Source organism: Trichechus manatus, unplaced genomic scaffold (genome assembly GCF_000243295.1).
Source record: "Trichechus manatus latirostris isolate Lorelei unplaced genomic scaffold, TriManLat1.0 scaffold00126, whole genome shotgun sequence".
NCBI lineage: Eukaryota > Metazoa > Chordata > Mammalia > Sirenia > Trichechidae > Trichechus > Trichechus manatus.
The window spans coordinates 3,711,981-3,725,541 of NW_004444062.1; the positions used below are offsets into that span (position 1 = coordinate 3,711,981).

Sequence of the window (13,561 nt, forward strand, 5' to 3'; positions counted from 1 at the left end):
GGAGTAAAGGAGAATGAAGAACACCAAAGACACAAGGAAAGTATTAGCCCAAGAGACAGAAAGGGCCACATAAACCAGAGACTTCATCAGCTTGAGGCCAGAAGAACTAGATAGTGCCCGGCTACTACCAATGACCGCCCTGACAGGGAACACAATAGAGAGCCCTGGATAGAGCAGGAGAAAGGTGGGACACAGAACTCAAATTCTAGTAAGAAGACCAGACTTAATGGTCTGAGACTGGAGAAACCCTGGAAAGCATGGTCCCTGGATTCTTTTCAGCCCAGAACTAAAACAATATCCGAGGCCAACTCTTCAGAGAGGGAATTGGACTGAACTGTGGGACATAAAGTGATACTCATGAAGAGTGTGCCTCTTAGCTCAAGTAGATACAAGAGTCTAAACAGGCAGCTTCTGTCCGGAGGTGAGACAGGAAGGCAGAGAGGGTTAGGACCTGGTTGAATGGACATGGGGAATCAGGTGGAAAGGAGGAGTGTGCTGTCACAGTATGGGGAGAGCAATTAGGGTCACATAACAATGTATGTATAAATTTTTATAGGGAAAAAAAAAAGGGCTTCCCTTGAGCATGGTCTCCAAAAGTGAGGCCATTTCTTCATTTCTTTTTTAAGTATTATATTGCCTTAATGGTGATTGAAATTAAGATGGAAGGGCCTCAGAGAACACAGTGTGGAACAAGACTACTGTACTCACTTCTCAAAGGTCAGGCCCAACTCCTCACCCAGACCTGCCCTTCAAGCCACCACCATGGAGCCCGTCCACACAGCTGATTGTGGGTCAGCTTTCTCAACAGGAAATAGGGACGCGGGCTACAAGCCCTATGCTTAAGAAAGGAAGGAGCACTCAGATAACAAACATTTATTGGTACCTACTATGGCCAGGCCTGATCTAGGTGTTGGAGATGAGTAAGGCCCAGATCATCTTCATGGAGCTTCAAGGAGTTGTGAGGAAGAAAAACTCCTAAGGAGACATTTATGGTACCATGTGGTACATGCAGTATACAGGGAATCATAGAAGTGCTGAGGAGGTGTTCAGTCCACCAGGTGGCTCAGAGGTGGCCGCATAAGCTTCAGCTGAGTCCCAGACAGTGGCTATGGAGAGGAGACAACATGAGAAAAGGCAGGGAGGCGAAAGCCTGCCTAGAACACCTGAGTAGTGGTAGGGCAGGTAAAAATAGTCAAACATAGGGATTCGGTCTGGAGGGTGAAGGTTGAGTCGAGAAGGTCTCCTGGGTCTAGCATGGATGACACCAGCTGAGCTAGAATATGAGGTAGAAGGAAAGGAGAAGGTTGGGGAGAGCAGATAATGAGGTCGGGTGTGGACAGGTTGCATTGACAGTACCTGTGGGGCAGGCGGGTAAAGATGGCCCCTCACCTGGAGGCTGGGCTTCAGGATCCCCACTGTGGGGCTACCTGGGGCCTGGCAAGGTGATGGAAGACAGGCTTTTCTGGCCAGCCCACTGAGTCTCCGTTTCCTTAGCCCCACAATTTTTCTGGCCAGATGTTTGTGATGGTCAGTTGCCTCCAGTAGGCAGATCCCTGTGCCTTTTCAAGAAAGCCAGGGAGATCTTGGGGAAAGTATCTGTCATAGTCTAGAAAGGGCTACCAGTTCTTATGTTAATAGAAATAAATAAAAACAAACTCGTCTGTAGTTCTATCCATGGTCTCCTTGCTTAGCATCAGATACAAAGAAATCATTGCGATTCATCAACAGATGGGTGTATCTGGGCATTTATTTTTCATAAACACTTTGATCTTGAAACCACTGTCCTCTGATTGTGGCAGTGAGAAGTTTAGTTGAGTTGCATGGTTTTTCTGAAGCCAAGTCATGTGACAGTCAATATCCTTCTCATCAGTAAAACAGACACCAAAATCCAGCATCAGCCGCACACTTACTGTGGTGTCTAACAGTATATGATGTGAGGCTGCTGCTGTCATCACCCTGCGATCTGTCTGAGATCTGGAGGATAAGAGTGTTGAGCAGAATCAAACGCCTTTGATAGGATTTCAGGCTGGGCGTCTCTGTGTGCCAGCGTGCCCTGTGATTGCCCGTCAACTGTCTGCAGCAGCTGTGGGTCTGATCCATTCTCTGTGCACGTGTTCACCCATCAGAGCCCATTGTTTTGCTTGGATTGCACCACCATGTTTATCGTATCATCATGAAAATTCATGTTTGTCTCAAGCCTGTTTTCTGTTTTATAATCATAATATTTATAACATAATATTTGTTACTACACTAGATAGAAGGTTTCTGCAAAATTGTGTTTTCATGGAGGGTTGTTAGACATTCCAAGAGTTCAGGAGACTAGACTTGGAGAACGCTGTAGTCATTTTACTCAGAAATGAATTAATCCCTAATATGATCCATATAAAACTATTCCTCTGTGTTAGGTAGCTGTTGAAATGTGATTTTGTTTTTATAACCCACACATACACTGTTTACCACTGACATGCTGGCTGCTAGCTCAGTTAACTTCGTAACTAGAGTATGCACTGGTAAAGGGTGCCTTTTCTAACCTACTGACACATTTTCTTTGCCCAGGGATTTTGCTTATGTAGCAAGAGACAAAGATACAAGAATTTTGAAATGTCATGTATTTCGATGTGACACACCAGCAAAAGCCATCGCCACAAGTCTCCACGAAATCTGTTCCAAGGTAAGGTGGGTGAGGGCACAGAGGTCCACCTGTCTTTTTTCTCACTGCTAAAGCAGGTAAAGGGATATGAAAGGGCAGGAAGTGGGTACACTGACCTGAACATCGAGCTCGGGGAGAAGCAGGCAGGCTGATGGTTCAGCCAGCGTCATTAATGCACTCTTGCTGCGTGTCAGGCAGGCATTGCTCTAAAGGGCAGTCCCTCTACAGAATGTCCCTCACACAGTCAGGGGGTGTAAGAGGAAGGCAGAACAATAGCAAATACCAGGGCAGAGGTGTGTACACCAAGCCCAGCTGGAAAACGGGGGAAGGAGTCAAGGCCAACTTCCCCGAGGAAGGCCACGTGAGCTGAAAGTAAAAGCAGGTAGAAAGGGGGACAGGAAAAAGAGGGGAGGCTGTAAGAAACTGCACAGGTGTCTGCAGGAATGCAGACAGCTGGGTTTCACCCTGCACACCTACTGAACTTTATGAGGTCACACGTCAGCTTGAGGAAACTCTGACCAGCTGTGAGGTGAGGCTTGAGGCTGTAGTCACTGTCTCATGCTGGTAAGGGTCCCACTTCCCTCATCCGAGTCACAGAGCCTCAGAATGAGAACAGACAGTCGGGCTTCACCAGTCCAACCTTAACCCGTCCCCGCAGCGTTCCCAATACAGACATCTCCATCCTTGCTGCCACTGCTGAGGCCTCTTACTGTTCAAGAGACTGTTCTATTGTTGAGCAGCTCTGGCTGTTAGAGTTCTTCCTCCCCAAAATCTGCACGTATTTATTTGAGATCAGCCATCTGCTGTAGCAACAGGGGAGGATCCCTCCGGTTTGTCTCTTTCCTGGACAGCCCTCCAGACATCTGAGGCCGCGTGCCGTGCCTGGCATGTTGTAAAGGTGCTCGATAAATATCGGATGTCAAGTCTTCCTACTCCGATTTCCTCCATTCTCCAGTCTCTGCAGCCACTTTTTGTGTCACGTGGTTCCCATGCTGCTCCTGACCACCCTCTTGTGGGCACACCACGGTTGTTCCTGCCAGATGGACACAATATTCCCAAAGTGAGTCAGCCAAGGCCAAGACTAGACCATGGCTGCTCTCTCCCTGGACCTTCAAGAGTACAGTGTTGGGATTTTTGAGGTTTTCGGCAACCGTGTCACCTACTGGTGTGTGTTCAGATGGTGGTCAAGCAACCCTCCAGGACACTGTCATCCCAACTTCCTTCAGCAGGCCTTTCCTCTCCCTATACTTGCTTAATTTACCAAAGATAAACACAGGACCTTACCATCATCTTGTTGAATGTCACCTTTCTGGTTTCAGGCTGATGTCTGACCCCAGCCTCATTCTCACAAATCCTCCTGTTATCTGAGCAGCAGGAGCAGCAGGTGGAAGCCACAGAGCCCACAGGAGGGGTAGAGGCAGAGAGCTGTCCCCAGCCCCAAAATGGAATAGCTCAACAGTTTGTTGCTCTGAACGACGTCACAGGGGTGTGCAGGATGGGTGCTGGTCTAGAGATCACCACGTGTATTCCAGCGGTGATGGGTCTGGGACCTGGCTGCACCTTTTGCTACCATTTGCAGTGTTGAGCGAACTCACCAGGTTTCATTTTTCGTTTACTCACACAACAAATATAATTGAGTGCCATTTGCGTGCCAAGCACTATTCTAAGCACTGAGGATACAGCAGAGGCCAAAACAGTAAAGAACCCTTGCCCTTATAAAGCTTGTGTTTGTCTGAGGAATAATCATTTACATATTATTCCTGGAGAAGATGACCACAATATTTTAATAAAATCGGTAGCCCAGAGATACGGAGGATGGGAGATCAGGCAGTAGACTAAAGCTTATTTAAATTGGAAGTGAAATCAGCTCAGACATTGGAGCTGGAGTAGCTGAAGACACGGCTCCTATAACATGAACCAAAGCTGTGCGTTGTCTTCGTCTTTAGATTATGGCCGAACGGAAGAATGCCAAAGCCTTGGCCTGCAATTCCTTACAGGAAAGAACCAATGTGAATCTTGACGTTCCTTTGCAAGGTAGGGTGGCGGCAGCTTCTCTCTTTATTGTGCCACTATCAGTCCTAGTCCAGAATGGAAGTGTCTCGAGGTTCCTTGGTGTTACCCTTCTCCCTAAGAAGCATGTCCAATTCAGCAAGCCCGTGTCGAGCAGCCACTCTGGGTCCTACAGTGGCATAGGATTTTGTGTCAGTAGGATGAGGCACGAAGCCCCAGGGTGATTTTTTGCTGTTGTTGGACATGATGAAAGAATATTGTCTTTAGGGTTTTATCACTCATGGGCAGCCCCAGTGAAGGGATGGCTTTTGGGGGCTTTCTCTAGTTGTTTTCCCCATTTCTCTAACTGTGCTTTGTGATTAAATTTTCTCCACACATCAACCACACCTAATAAATAGAACATCAAAAGCTGTTACTTAGCACACATCAAAGAGACAGTAATGGCTTTAACACATAGATTCTAGCTTCTGCTTTCAAATGCTTTCCTCCCTAGAAATGAAAGTTGAATGACTGTTTGACAGCAGCCCCGGATGCCTGGAGTAAGACATGCTATTCTTATAGAACAATTGCCACATTCACCTCCAGACAAATGGGACATTGTGACACAGGTGGTGTCCTGGGCATTTCAGGTGGCACAGTGATGGCTGTTTTTCACATGTGCATTGGAACCACTAAGAAAGATGTATTGCTTTTGTTCCCTGTAGTAGATTTCCCAACACCAAAGATGGAGCTGGTCCAGAAGTTCCACGTGCAGTACTTGGGCATGCTACCTGTAGATAAACCAGTTGGTATGTAAAGCAGTTATTGTCTTTCCACTTTGCAAGCGTTTGGGAGCTCATGGGAGGTGTTCGCCCTACCGAGAGGGTGGGGTCTCGTGCTTTACTCCCTTGCTTCGTCTTGAATCAGGCCCTTGCACTGTCACAGCAAGAACACGTAAACAATCCTGATCAAAAGAGTAATAGAGGACATGCTAAGCTCCTTGGTGTGCGATGCCCAGAATACAAAAAAAAAAAAACAGTTGCTGCCGAATCAATTCCAACTCATGGCGATCCCATGTGTGTCAGAGTAGACCTGTGCTCCATTGGGTTTTCAGTGGCTGATTTTTCAAATCATCAGACCTTTCTTCTGAGCTGCCTCTGGGTGGACTCAAACCTCCCACCTTTTGGTTAGCAGCCGAGTGCTGAACTGTTTGCTCCACTGAGAATACAGGGACTTAAACAAGATAGACATGAATTTCTCGTTGGGTCACCTAACAATCCAGAGATTCACAATCCGGGGCTCCATTCTCAACTTGGGACTTCCATCTCTGGGGCCAGGCCACCTGCTTCAGCTCCAGTCAGCTGGTAGACCAGGAGAAAGGACTGAGGGAGCCCTCCTGCTTTCCTTGTAAGGGGTGTAACCCAGAAGAATCACACACAACAATCAGCTCACATCCCAGTGACAGAACTTTGTTGCTTGGCCATTCCAAGCTGCGAGGGAAGCTGGGAAATGTAGCCTTTAGCTGGGATAGAAAAGGCTGTGGGAAAGCCCATTAAGAAAGGCCCTGTTGAACAGCACATATTATTCATGTAAAAGTGTCATCCAAATTTGGTCTTACTTAAATAACAAAGTAAGAAAAGGAAGACCTGGGTGTCTCGGCAGATGCTGGCTTCTATTAGGTCTTCTGTCCCAAGACTCCCGGCTTAGAAAAAGGTAGCAGATGCTTGAGCACTGGTATAAATACTTGAGGATGGTGTTTATACACCAGGGGGTGTTTGGAGAGAGACGAATAAGATGGTCTAATTAGAAACGACATCACACGCTTTGCATCTCTGGAGGCATTCATGACCCTTCTCCCTGACATTTCTTTGCTTTTGAACAAACATGAAAAAGGAAGCTTTAGGCTCATATCAGAAAAGCCTATTGAGGAACAACTTGATCTGGAGTATCTCCTGGGGCTAGAAAAAAAGCCTTGGTGTTAACTGTTACTAGGTAATTTGGGCCCACATTTGATAATGATAAATAGCTATAGGACTTTTTTGAACTATCTTTTCCATCCACAGGAATGGATACCCTGAACGGTGCCATAGAAAGTCTTATGACCTCATCCAACAAGGAGGATTGGCCGTCGGTGAACATGAATGTGGCCGATGCTACTGTGACTGTCATCAGTGAAAAAGTAAGAAGGAATTGTAGATGCCATCGGCCCCTCTGGGATACAGTGATGGTTTAGATACAGTAATCTTCCATGAATTTAGAAACATAGCCAAGCCTTACCCTCTAGGGAGTTGTGCTTACTTGGGATTACAGTGGCCTACGTTGTTTTAAAACATTGATTTCCCCTTTGTATGTGTCTGGATCTGTGCACACCTTGTCTTTGCTCTGGACTCAGAAACATCTATTCTGATTCCCCTGATTCTTTCTTCTTTATATGCCCAAGAGATTGAAATCCTTTGCTAGAGGTGGCTGTGACACTAGCCCACTAATGGGTTTTGGTTTTCTGGCTAATGAATCTCAGGGCTCCAGAACTGACTGGGCTGTTTTGTCTGTGGTTGGGCTGCAGGAGATACTCCTATTATGGAAGGTTCTGCGGTTTGTTCTGTCCTTGAAAGAGACTAGCATTAGCCTCAACCCAAATTATCCCAATTTTGTGCTTAAGGAAACTGAGGCACAAAGAGGTTAAGTAGCTTGTCCAAGATCACGCAGCTAGAAAGTAGCAGGGCCAGGATTCAAATCCAGGCAGTGTGGCACTTTTCTCTTCTGCCTCTTTGAACTCATGGCAAGACCACAAGTTCTTGAACTGCTCTTCACCTTCAGGCCCAGTTCACCTCTTAAAGAGTAGGATGCTCACTGGCCCTGGCTGCCCCTCCTGCCTGACATGCTGGAGTGTCTTCAATCCTTCTAGCAGGCCACGCCCTGGCCTACTTCAGCAGGGTCTTTGCACTCGCTCTTCCTTCTGTAGTCCACTGCTTTGCCTACCCAGCCTTTCCCCCAGAGCTCCACTTAAACGTCATTTCTTCCAAGAAACCTTCCTGACCCCTCACACTAGGTGAGGCTGCCTGGAGCATTCCTATAGCATTAGTCAACACAGGGTTATCTTCCCCAGTCTCTGTGTAAGCTCCTTGAGGGCAAGCTCCTTATCAGATTGGCTCCCTGCTCCATTATTGGTATTGCACAGGGCCTGGCCTGGAGTGGGTGCCCAAAGACTTGAATGAATGTTGACTAAGACAAGATGTGAATGATCCAAAAGTGGACATTTTGGTTGTGCTTACTAATTCCAGCATTGCATACAGACATTACAAAGGATGTGGTGTCATAACTGTGAGAATGAATCCCAAGCATTTCTTTAGACTGCCTCATATGAGACAGTCTAAAAAGAAAAAAAAAAATAGAATTCGGCAACTTTTTGTTGCTTTGGTGACTTTTTGTTTGACATGATTTTAGAAAGGTGGTTCAATGTGCTCTTTAGCTTGGGTAAGAACTGGATGAAAAGTGATACTGTGGATCCTTTTCTCTTATGCTCTGGGGTTTCCAGTGGGTTCATCTGGGCAATTGGGTTTTGAGCCATGGGGTGCCCTGTGTAAGACGGTACGTAAGAAGTATAAATGGTGTCATTCCTACCCACAGTGAATTCACAGGCTTGGTGTAGTGGTAAGACAACCAAGCACACATTATACACCATGATGGCAGTGGAGTTTAGAGCAAGTTGAAATGCCAGCATGAGATACCCACAGCAGTGAGGGCCACTCCAGACACATCTAAAAAGTTGCCTTTCTAGAAAAGCACAAGTCCTTTCTGAACTCAGTCTAGCTGCATTTTTTTAATACCAGTTCCTATGTGCTGCCACTCTCCGCTTGATTCTAGGATTTGTTTAAGATCTAAAGATGTTTGTGACTATTATCTGGTTCACAGAGAAGAACAGGACCCTAAGCAATCTCTCTTACAGAATGAAGAGGAAATCCTAGTGGAGTGTCGTGTGCGATTCCTGTCCTTCATGGGCGTCGGGAAGGATGTCCACACATTTGCCTTCATCATGGACACTGGGAACCAGCGCTTTGAGTGCCACGTGTTCTGGTGTGAACCGAATGCGGGTAGCGTGTCCGAGGCAGTCCAGGCTGCCTGCATGGTGAGTAATCCCGGTCCAGCAAGGTGTTGAGCCCTCAAGTCCTTGCTTTTGTTTTATCTGACACAAATTCAAGCAGAATGACCATTTTAAAAGAAAAAAAATCAAATTTCTAAACTAATGCTTTACTTTATAACGCCCTCATTCCCAGGGACAGGGTAAATTATGATTTAAGCCGTTTGTCGTCTCAAAAGGCCAGGACACCTGGAAGAAGCCAGGCTGGCTGAAGCTAGATTCTGTAGAGACTCAGTCGCATTAGAGAGTGTCTTGAAAAAATATTTGTTGAGCACCTAACATTTATTAGACGCTGAAACTGTAGAGATAAAAATTTTCTTTGGGAAAAAAAAAAAGTATGTCTTGGTTAGGTAGTGCTGCTCTAACACAAATACCACAAGTGAGTGTCTTTAAAGAACAGAGATTTATTTTCTCACAGTTCCAGAGGCTAAAAGTCCAAATCAGAGTTTTAGCCGTGTAGATTCCTTCCTTGTTAGAAGCCCTGGGAGTTCTTTGTTTCCTTGGTTCCTAGAGGATCCTCACATGGCACCTGTCTTCTCTAGTTTGTGAGCCAGTCTGTATCTAATCTGATTTTTTTATAATCACTCAGGAGTGATTAGGTTTAAGACACACACTACACTGGTATGGCCTCATTAATATAACAAAGAAAATCCTATTTCCAAACAGGATTACATCCAAAGGAATAGGAGTTAGGATTCCAGCACATATTGGGGGAGGGAGGAGAAGGAACAATTCGATCCAAAACAAAGAAAATGATCTTCAGAACCACAAATTTGAGGATTATCAGTTCTTGACCTCTAATTTGTTTCATATGTAATCAGAAAATGTTCATCATGCATGAGTTGGTGCTGTTTGGAATCAACTCAGTTCTTTAAAAAAATGCAACGTATTGAATAATTCCGGTAAAAGATTAAATGATAATCTCATGTCTTTTTCAAAAGCCACAGAATGATCAGCGAAATACATTGCAAACCCAGATTTCATACCAATACCTTTTATTCCACTCTTTCCACCCACTTTACCACACCCTTCCTATTCAACCTAAATTGTTTACCAGAGGTGATTAACAAGGAATAAAATTAAAATGTTTTATTTCTCATTGTTTACAATTTTAAAATAACATTTAAAGCAGGTTTTGCTAACAACCAATGAAATAGCTTAGAATTGAGCTGAAAGAGCAAGAAGCCCAAGAGGCCTGAATTGGCCACTGAATTATAAGAGTTGAGCTATGTATATGCCTTAGTTCCAAATCCAATTGATTTACTTTTATTCCTTTTTATTCCTTGTCATCTCCAATTCTTCTCTTTCCATTTTCTCTTGAACATACTCCAGACTAGCTTTTGTCCCCATCACTCCATTAAATATGCTCTGGTCAAGGCCATCAGTCACCTCCACATTCCACCGTCAATGCACATTTTTTAAGCTGAGGGGAATGAGCCAGTAAAGCTGGATTGAAGTGGGAGCCCTATGTGTCATTGAGGCATACAGAAAATGGTGGTGGGTTAAGAGCCTAGAGGAGGGGCCTAGCCTCCGACTATATTAGAGAGATCTTTCCTTTGAGACAGGCCGGAAGGTGCTAAGAATCCAAGATTAGGGAGAGGCTTATGGAAGGGCAGTTGAGGGAGTTGTCTGCTTTTTACATAGGGTACATGGCTAGGTTAAGAAGAGGGAAAGGGTTGAGATGGGAAGGCAAAATGGCAAAGGTGGGGAACAGGAAAAGATGGCCAATTTTATCTTAAAGGACACCTTTGAAATGGAGAGGGAGGGAGAAGGGAAGGAACATTTATTAACTTCAAAAAGCTTGGTGTTGTGCATTCATTATCTTGTTTCATTCTTAACCACTGTCCTTTGTTAGTGTTAGTATAATTTCCCCTCAATTAGTGAGTATACCATGAAGCCAGGATTAACTCAAATATGCCTGAATATAAAGGAGCAGGGCTGGGTGGAGGGAGCAACGGCAGTAGCAGAGTCAAGATGAATCTACTAACAGGCATGAGAAACTGAGACGGAAAGGATTATGAGAACAAAATAGAAAGGGGGAGATTTCAATCAAGCAGAAATGGATGCTGCTGATTATTTAGATATTTTATGAAATTCAGATGGATCCTAACAGATGGTTTTAGTCATAAAATGGTTTTCAGCCTTAATTATTCCTTTTAAATGCTGATGATAGTTAAATAATTAGCTTTATCACTGGTTTTTTAGTGTGTTTCTGATTCCCAGACTCATTTTCTCTCTTAGAAACCATTTTTATTCATTTGCTTCCTATCTTCATTATATTAGTGCAGCCAGTGGAAGCTCAGCCAGTGCAGTATAAGGCAGACAGACAACATCAGACCCTTTTCACCACTTTGAATCCGGCATTTCTAACACAGTGGCTTTCCTCTTGATTCAGATCTGCTTGGTTCTCTAAATCTATACCACCTGAACTATCTATGGTATTAACACATTCTTCTTAGTCTACTTAATTTTTAGGCGTATCTTGCAACTGTGTGGTATAGGCCTAGCTGAAGATATTTTGGTGAAACTTGACTAGGCCAGGGAGGGATCCTTAATGAAACCCATCCATCAGGTACATTTTTGATTCACAATGGACATACAGAACTAATGTTTGAAATTCCAAGTCCAGTGTCCAGGTTGCCACACATGCCCATTTATAAACCCATGCTTTAGATGTGTGTGTTCTTGTTTGTGATGCAGGCCTAGCAAGATGCTGTACACAGAGGAGACATAAGAAATCTTTTTCCATATGATTGAGTTGAAAGGGGCCAGTTTTGTGGCCTGCAGAGTATGATAGAACATTGTGACACAGCTGAACATCTTTCTCCCTTAGTCTAGCTATAGACATTTTATGCTTCTTAGGGAGAAACATCAGCATGTTTTAAGCAGCACTAAGGGATGTATTAATATTTAAGTTGATTTTTAAAAATCAGCCATGGAGTTATCTTAAAGGCTTGGATTAGAAAAAAATTTGATAAGTAATTTTTTTAAAATTAAAAGGTTAAAATTTATCTTCAAGAAAAAGCAGATTGTATTGTTTTATTTCTGAAGGAAAGAAATGTTCTGTGGGGCTAATGCTAATGGATTTTTTTTTTTTTCATGAATCCATTAGGATTTAGACTTGTATACAAAATGTATCCTGAAACGTTAAGTCATCATTCTTTTCTATTATAAATGCCTCTGCATGCTAGTCCTGTTTCAGGCATTCTACAACCATTTGTTATTTAATCATAACACCCTCCGTAAAGGCCGCCATTCCTCCTAGACCACTTTACAGTTGAAGAAACTGAAGCTCTGAGAGGTTTAGTAAGTTGCTTGGGGTCATAGGTTCACAAGGGGTAGCTCCTAGATTCAAAGTAGGCCCTTTCTACCGTGCTCTCAGTTAGCCACGACCACTTGTTTAGACCTATGTGCCTGATGAAAAATTTAATTAACACCATCTCTCCCCACCCTTTTTGTTTTCATTGGCTCTTTGATTATGAGGCATATTAATTGCAGCCTATCAATATAGAGACCAAGCAGAGGTTGGAGATGGATGGAAGACAAGGATGTCAAAGGCCAAAACACCTTGTTGAGCCTAATGATCTTTTATAAGAATTTAAAACACCTACATTAAAAAAAATAAACTCCTGGATTTACGTTTAGGATCTAGGTCTTTAACTTTTAGGAATAAATGTATTTGTGATTAATTAAAGTCATTAAATAAGAAGAGATGTTATGTAATTAACTACTATAGACCATTTTTTGTTTTATTTCAGTTACGATACCAGAAGTGCTTGGTAGCCAGGCCGCCTTCACAGAAAGTTCGACCACCTCCTCCGCCAGCAGACTCAATGACCAGAAGAGTCACAACCAATGTAAAACGAGGGGTCTTATCCCTCATTGACACTTTGAAACAGAAACGCCCTGTCACAGAAATGCCATAGCTGCATATGTTAAAGGATTCTGTAATATTTACCTGAAGATTGAATAGCTACACTAAAGAAAACAAACTGACGTCTGGCCTTCCATTCAGTTGCTGATGCTTTGTCTTCAGAGAATTTATCCTTAACGAAACAGTGTTAGACAAGCATGTTCTCTCGTCTTGCCACCATCATGTGATATGAAAAGAAGCATGAATAATTTTTTTTGCTATCAGTAAGTTACATCACGAGCAGTGGAAGGTCTTTTTCTTATTGTAAATATTGTGAACATCACTTAACATCACACACACACACACCCAAGGACGTGGCCACTGCCCTCCTAGTGAACTAATGCTGAGTCCTTGGAGTGAATGATGCCGGAGTTAGTTTCACTGTCTTTTTGAGCTGCACCTGGCACAAGCAACTTTGACATCCTACAGCACTCTGCCCTGTTTTCAACTTTGGAGTAGCCACTGCATACGAGATACCAGTGAATTGCTTTAAAATTAGGATGATGAGGTTTTGTTTTAGTTTTTCATAAAATTGAACCTGTTGGTGGACAAAATTGGCTGTTGGCATCCATGTAGAAACCAACTGGCAGCTTTCCTCAACAAGCTCTTTGACACATGAACACCATTTCATGTCTACAGCTGCTTGTAGGATGTTGGAAAAAAAGTGAAACTTCAAAATTGTGAAAAACATGCTAAATTTGAGGAGTTAAAATCAAAGAAAATAGCCTTTCTAATCAGATGGCTTTCAAACTGATTATTAAAAAAAAAAAAAAGAAATTAACAAAAGCATAATGCGTTTCAGGTGGGATATATTTCAACTTCTGCCTTATATTGTACAATGCAGCTAGAGAATTATAGTTCACTATGGCCA

The 13,561-nt window shown here is 43.6% G+C and overlaps 1 protein-coding gene across 1 annotated transcript in view; it reads left to right on the plus strand.

Annotated features, from left to right (window-relative positions):
- Positions 1–13,498, plus strand: part of APBB2 (amyloid beta precursor protein binding family B member 2) — a 196,740-nt gene extending 183,242 nt beyond the window's left edge. The window contains exons 7-12 of the mRNA XM_023738919.1: positions 2,557–2,671; positions 4,597–4,684; positions 5,365–5,448; positions 6,703–6,818; positions 8,586–8,765; positions 12,536–13,498. Of these exons, the coding sequence (XP_023594687.1) occupies positions 2,557–2,671; positions 4,597–4,684; positions 5,365–5,448; positions 6,703–6,818; positions 8,586–8,765; positions 12,536–12,703 (751 nt within the window). The 3' untranslated portion in view covers positions 12,704–13,498. The remainder of the gene's footprint in view (positions 1–2,556; positions 2,672–4,596; positions 4,685–5,364; positions 5,449–6,702; positions 6,819–8,585; positions 8,766–12,535) is intronic.
- Positions 13,499–13,561: the final 63 nt, after the last annotated feature.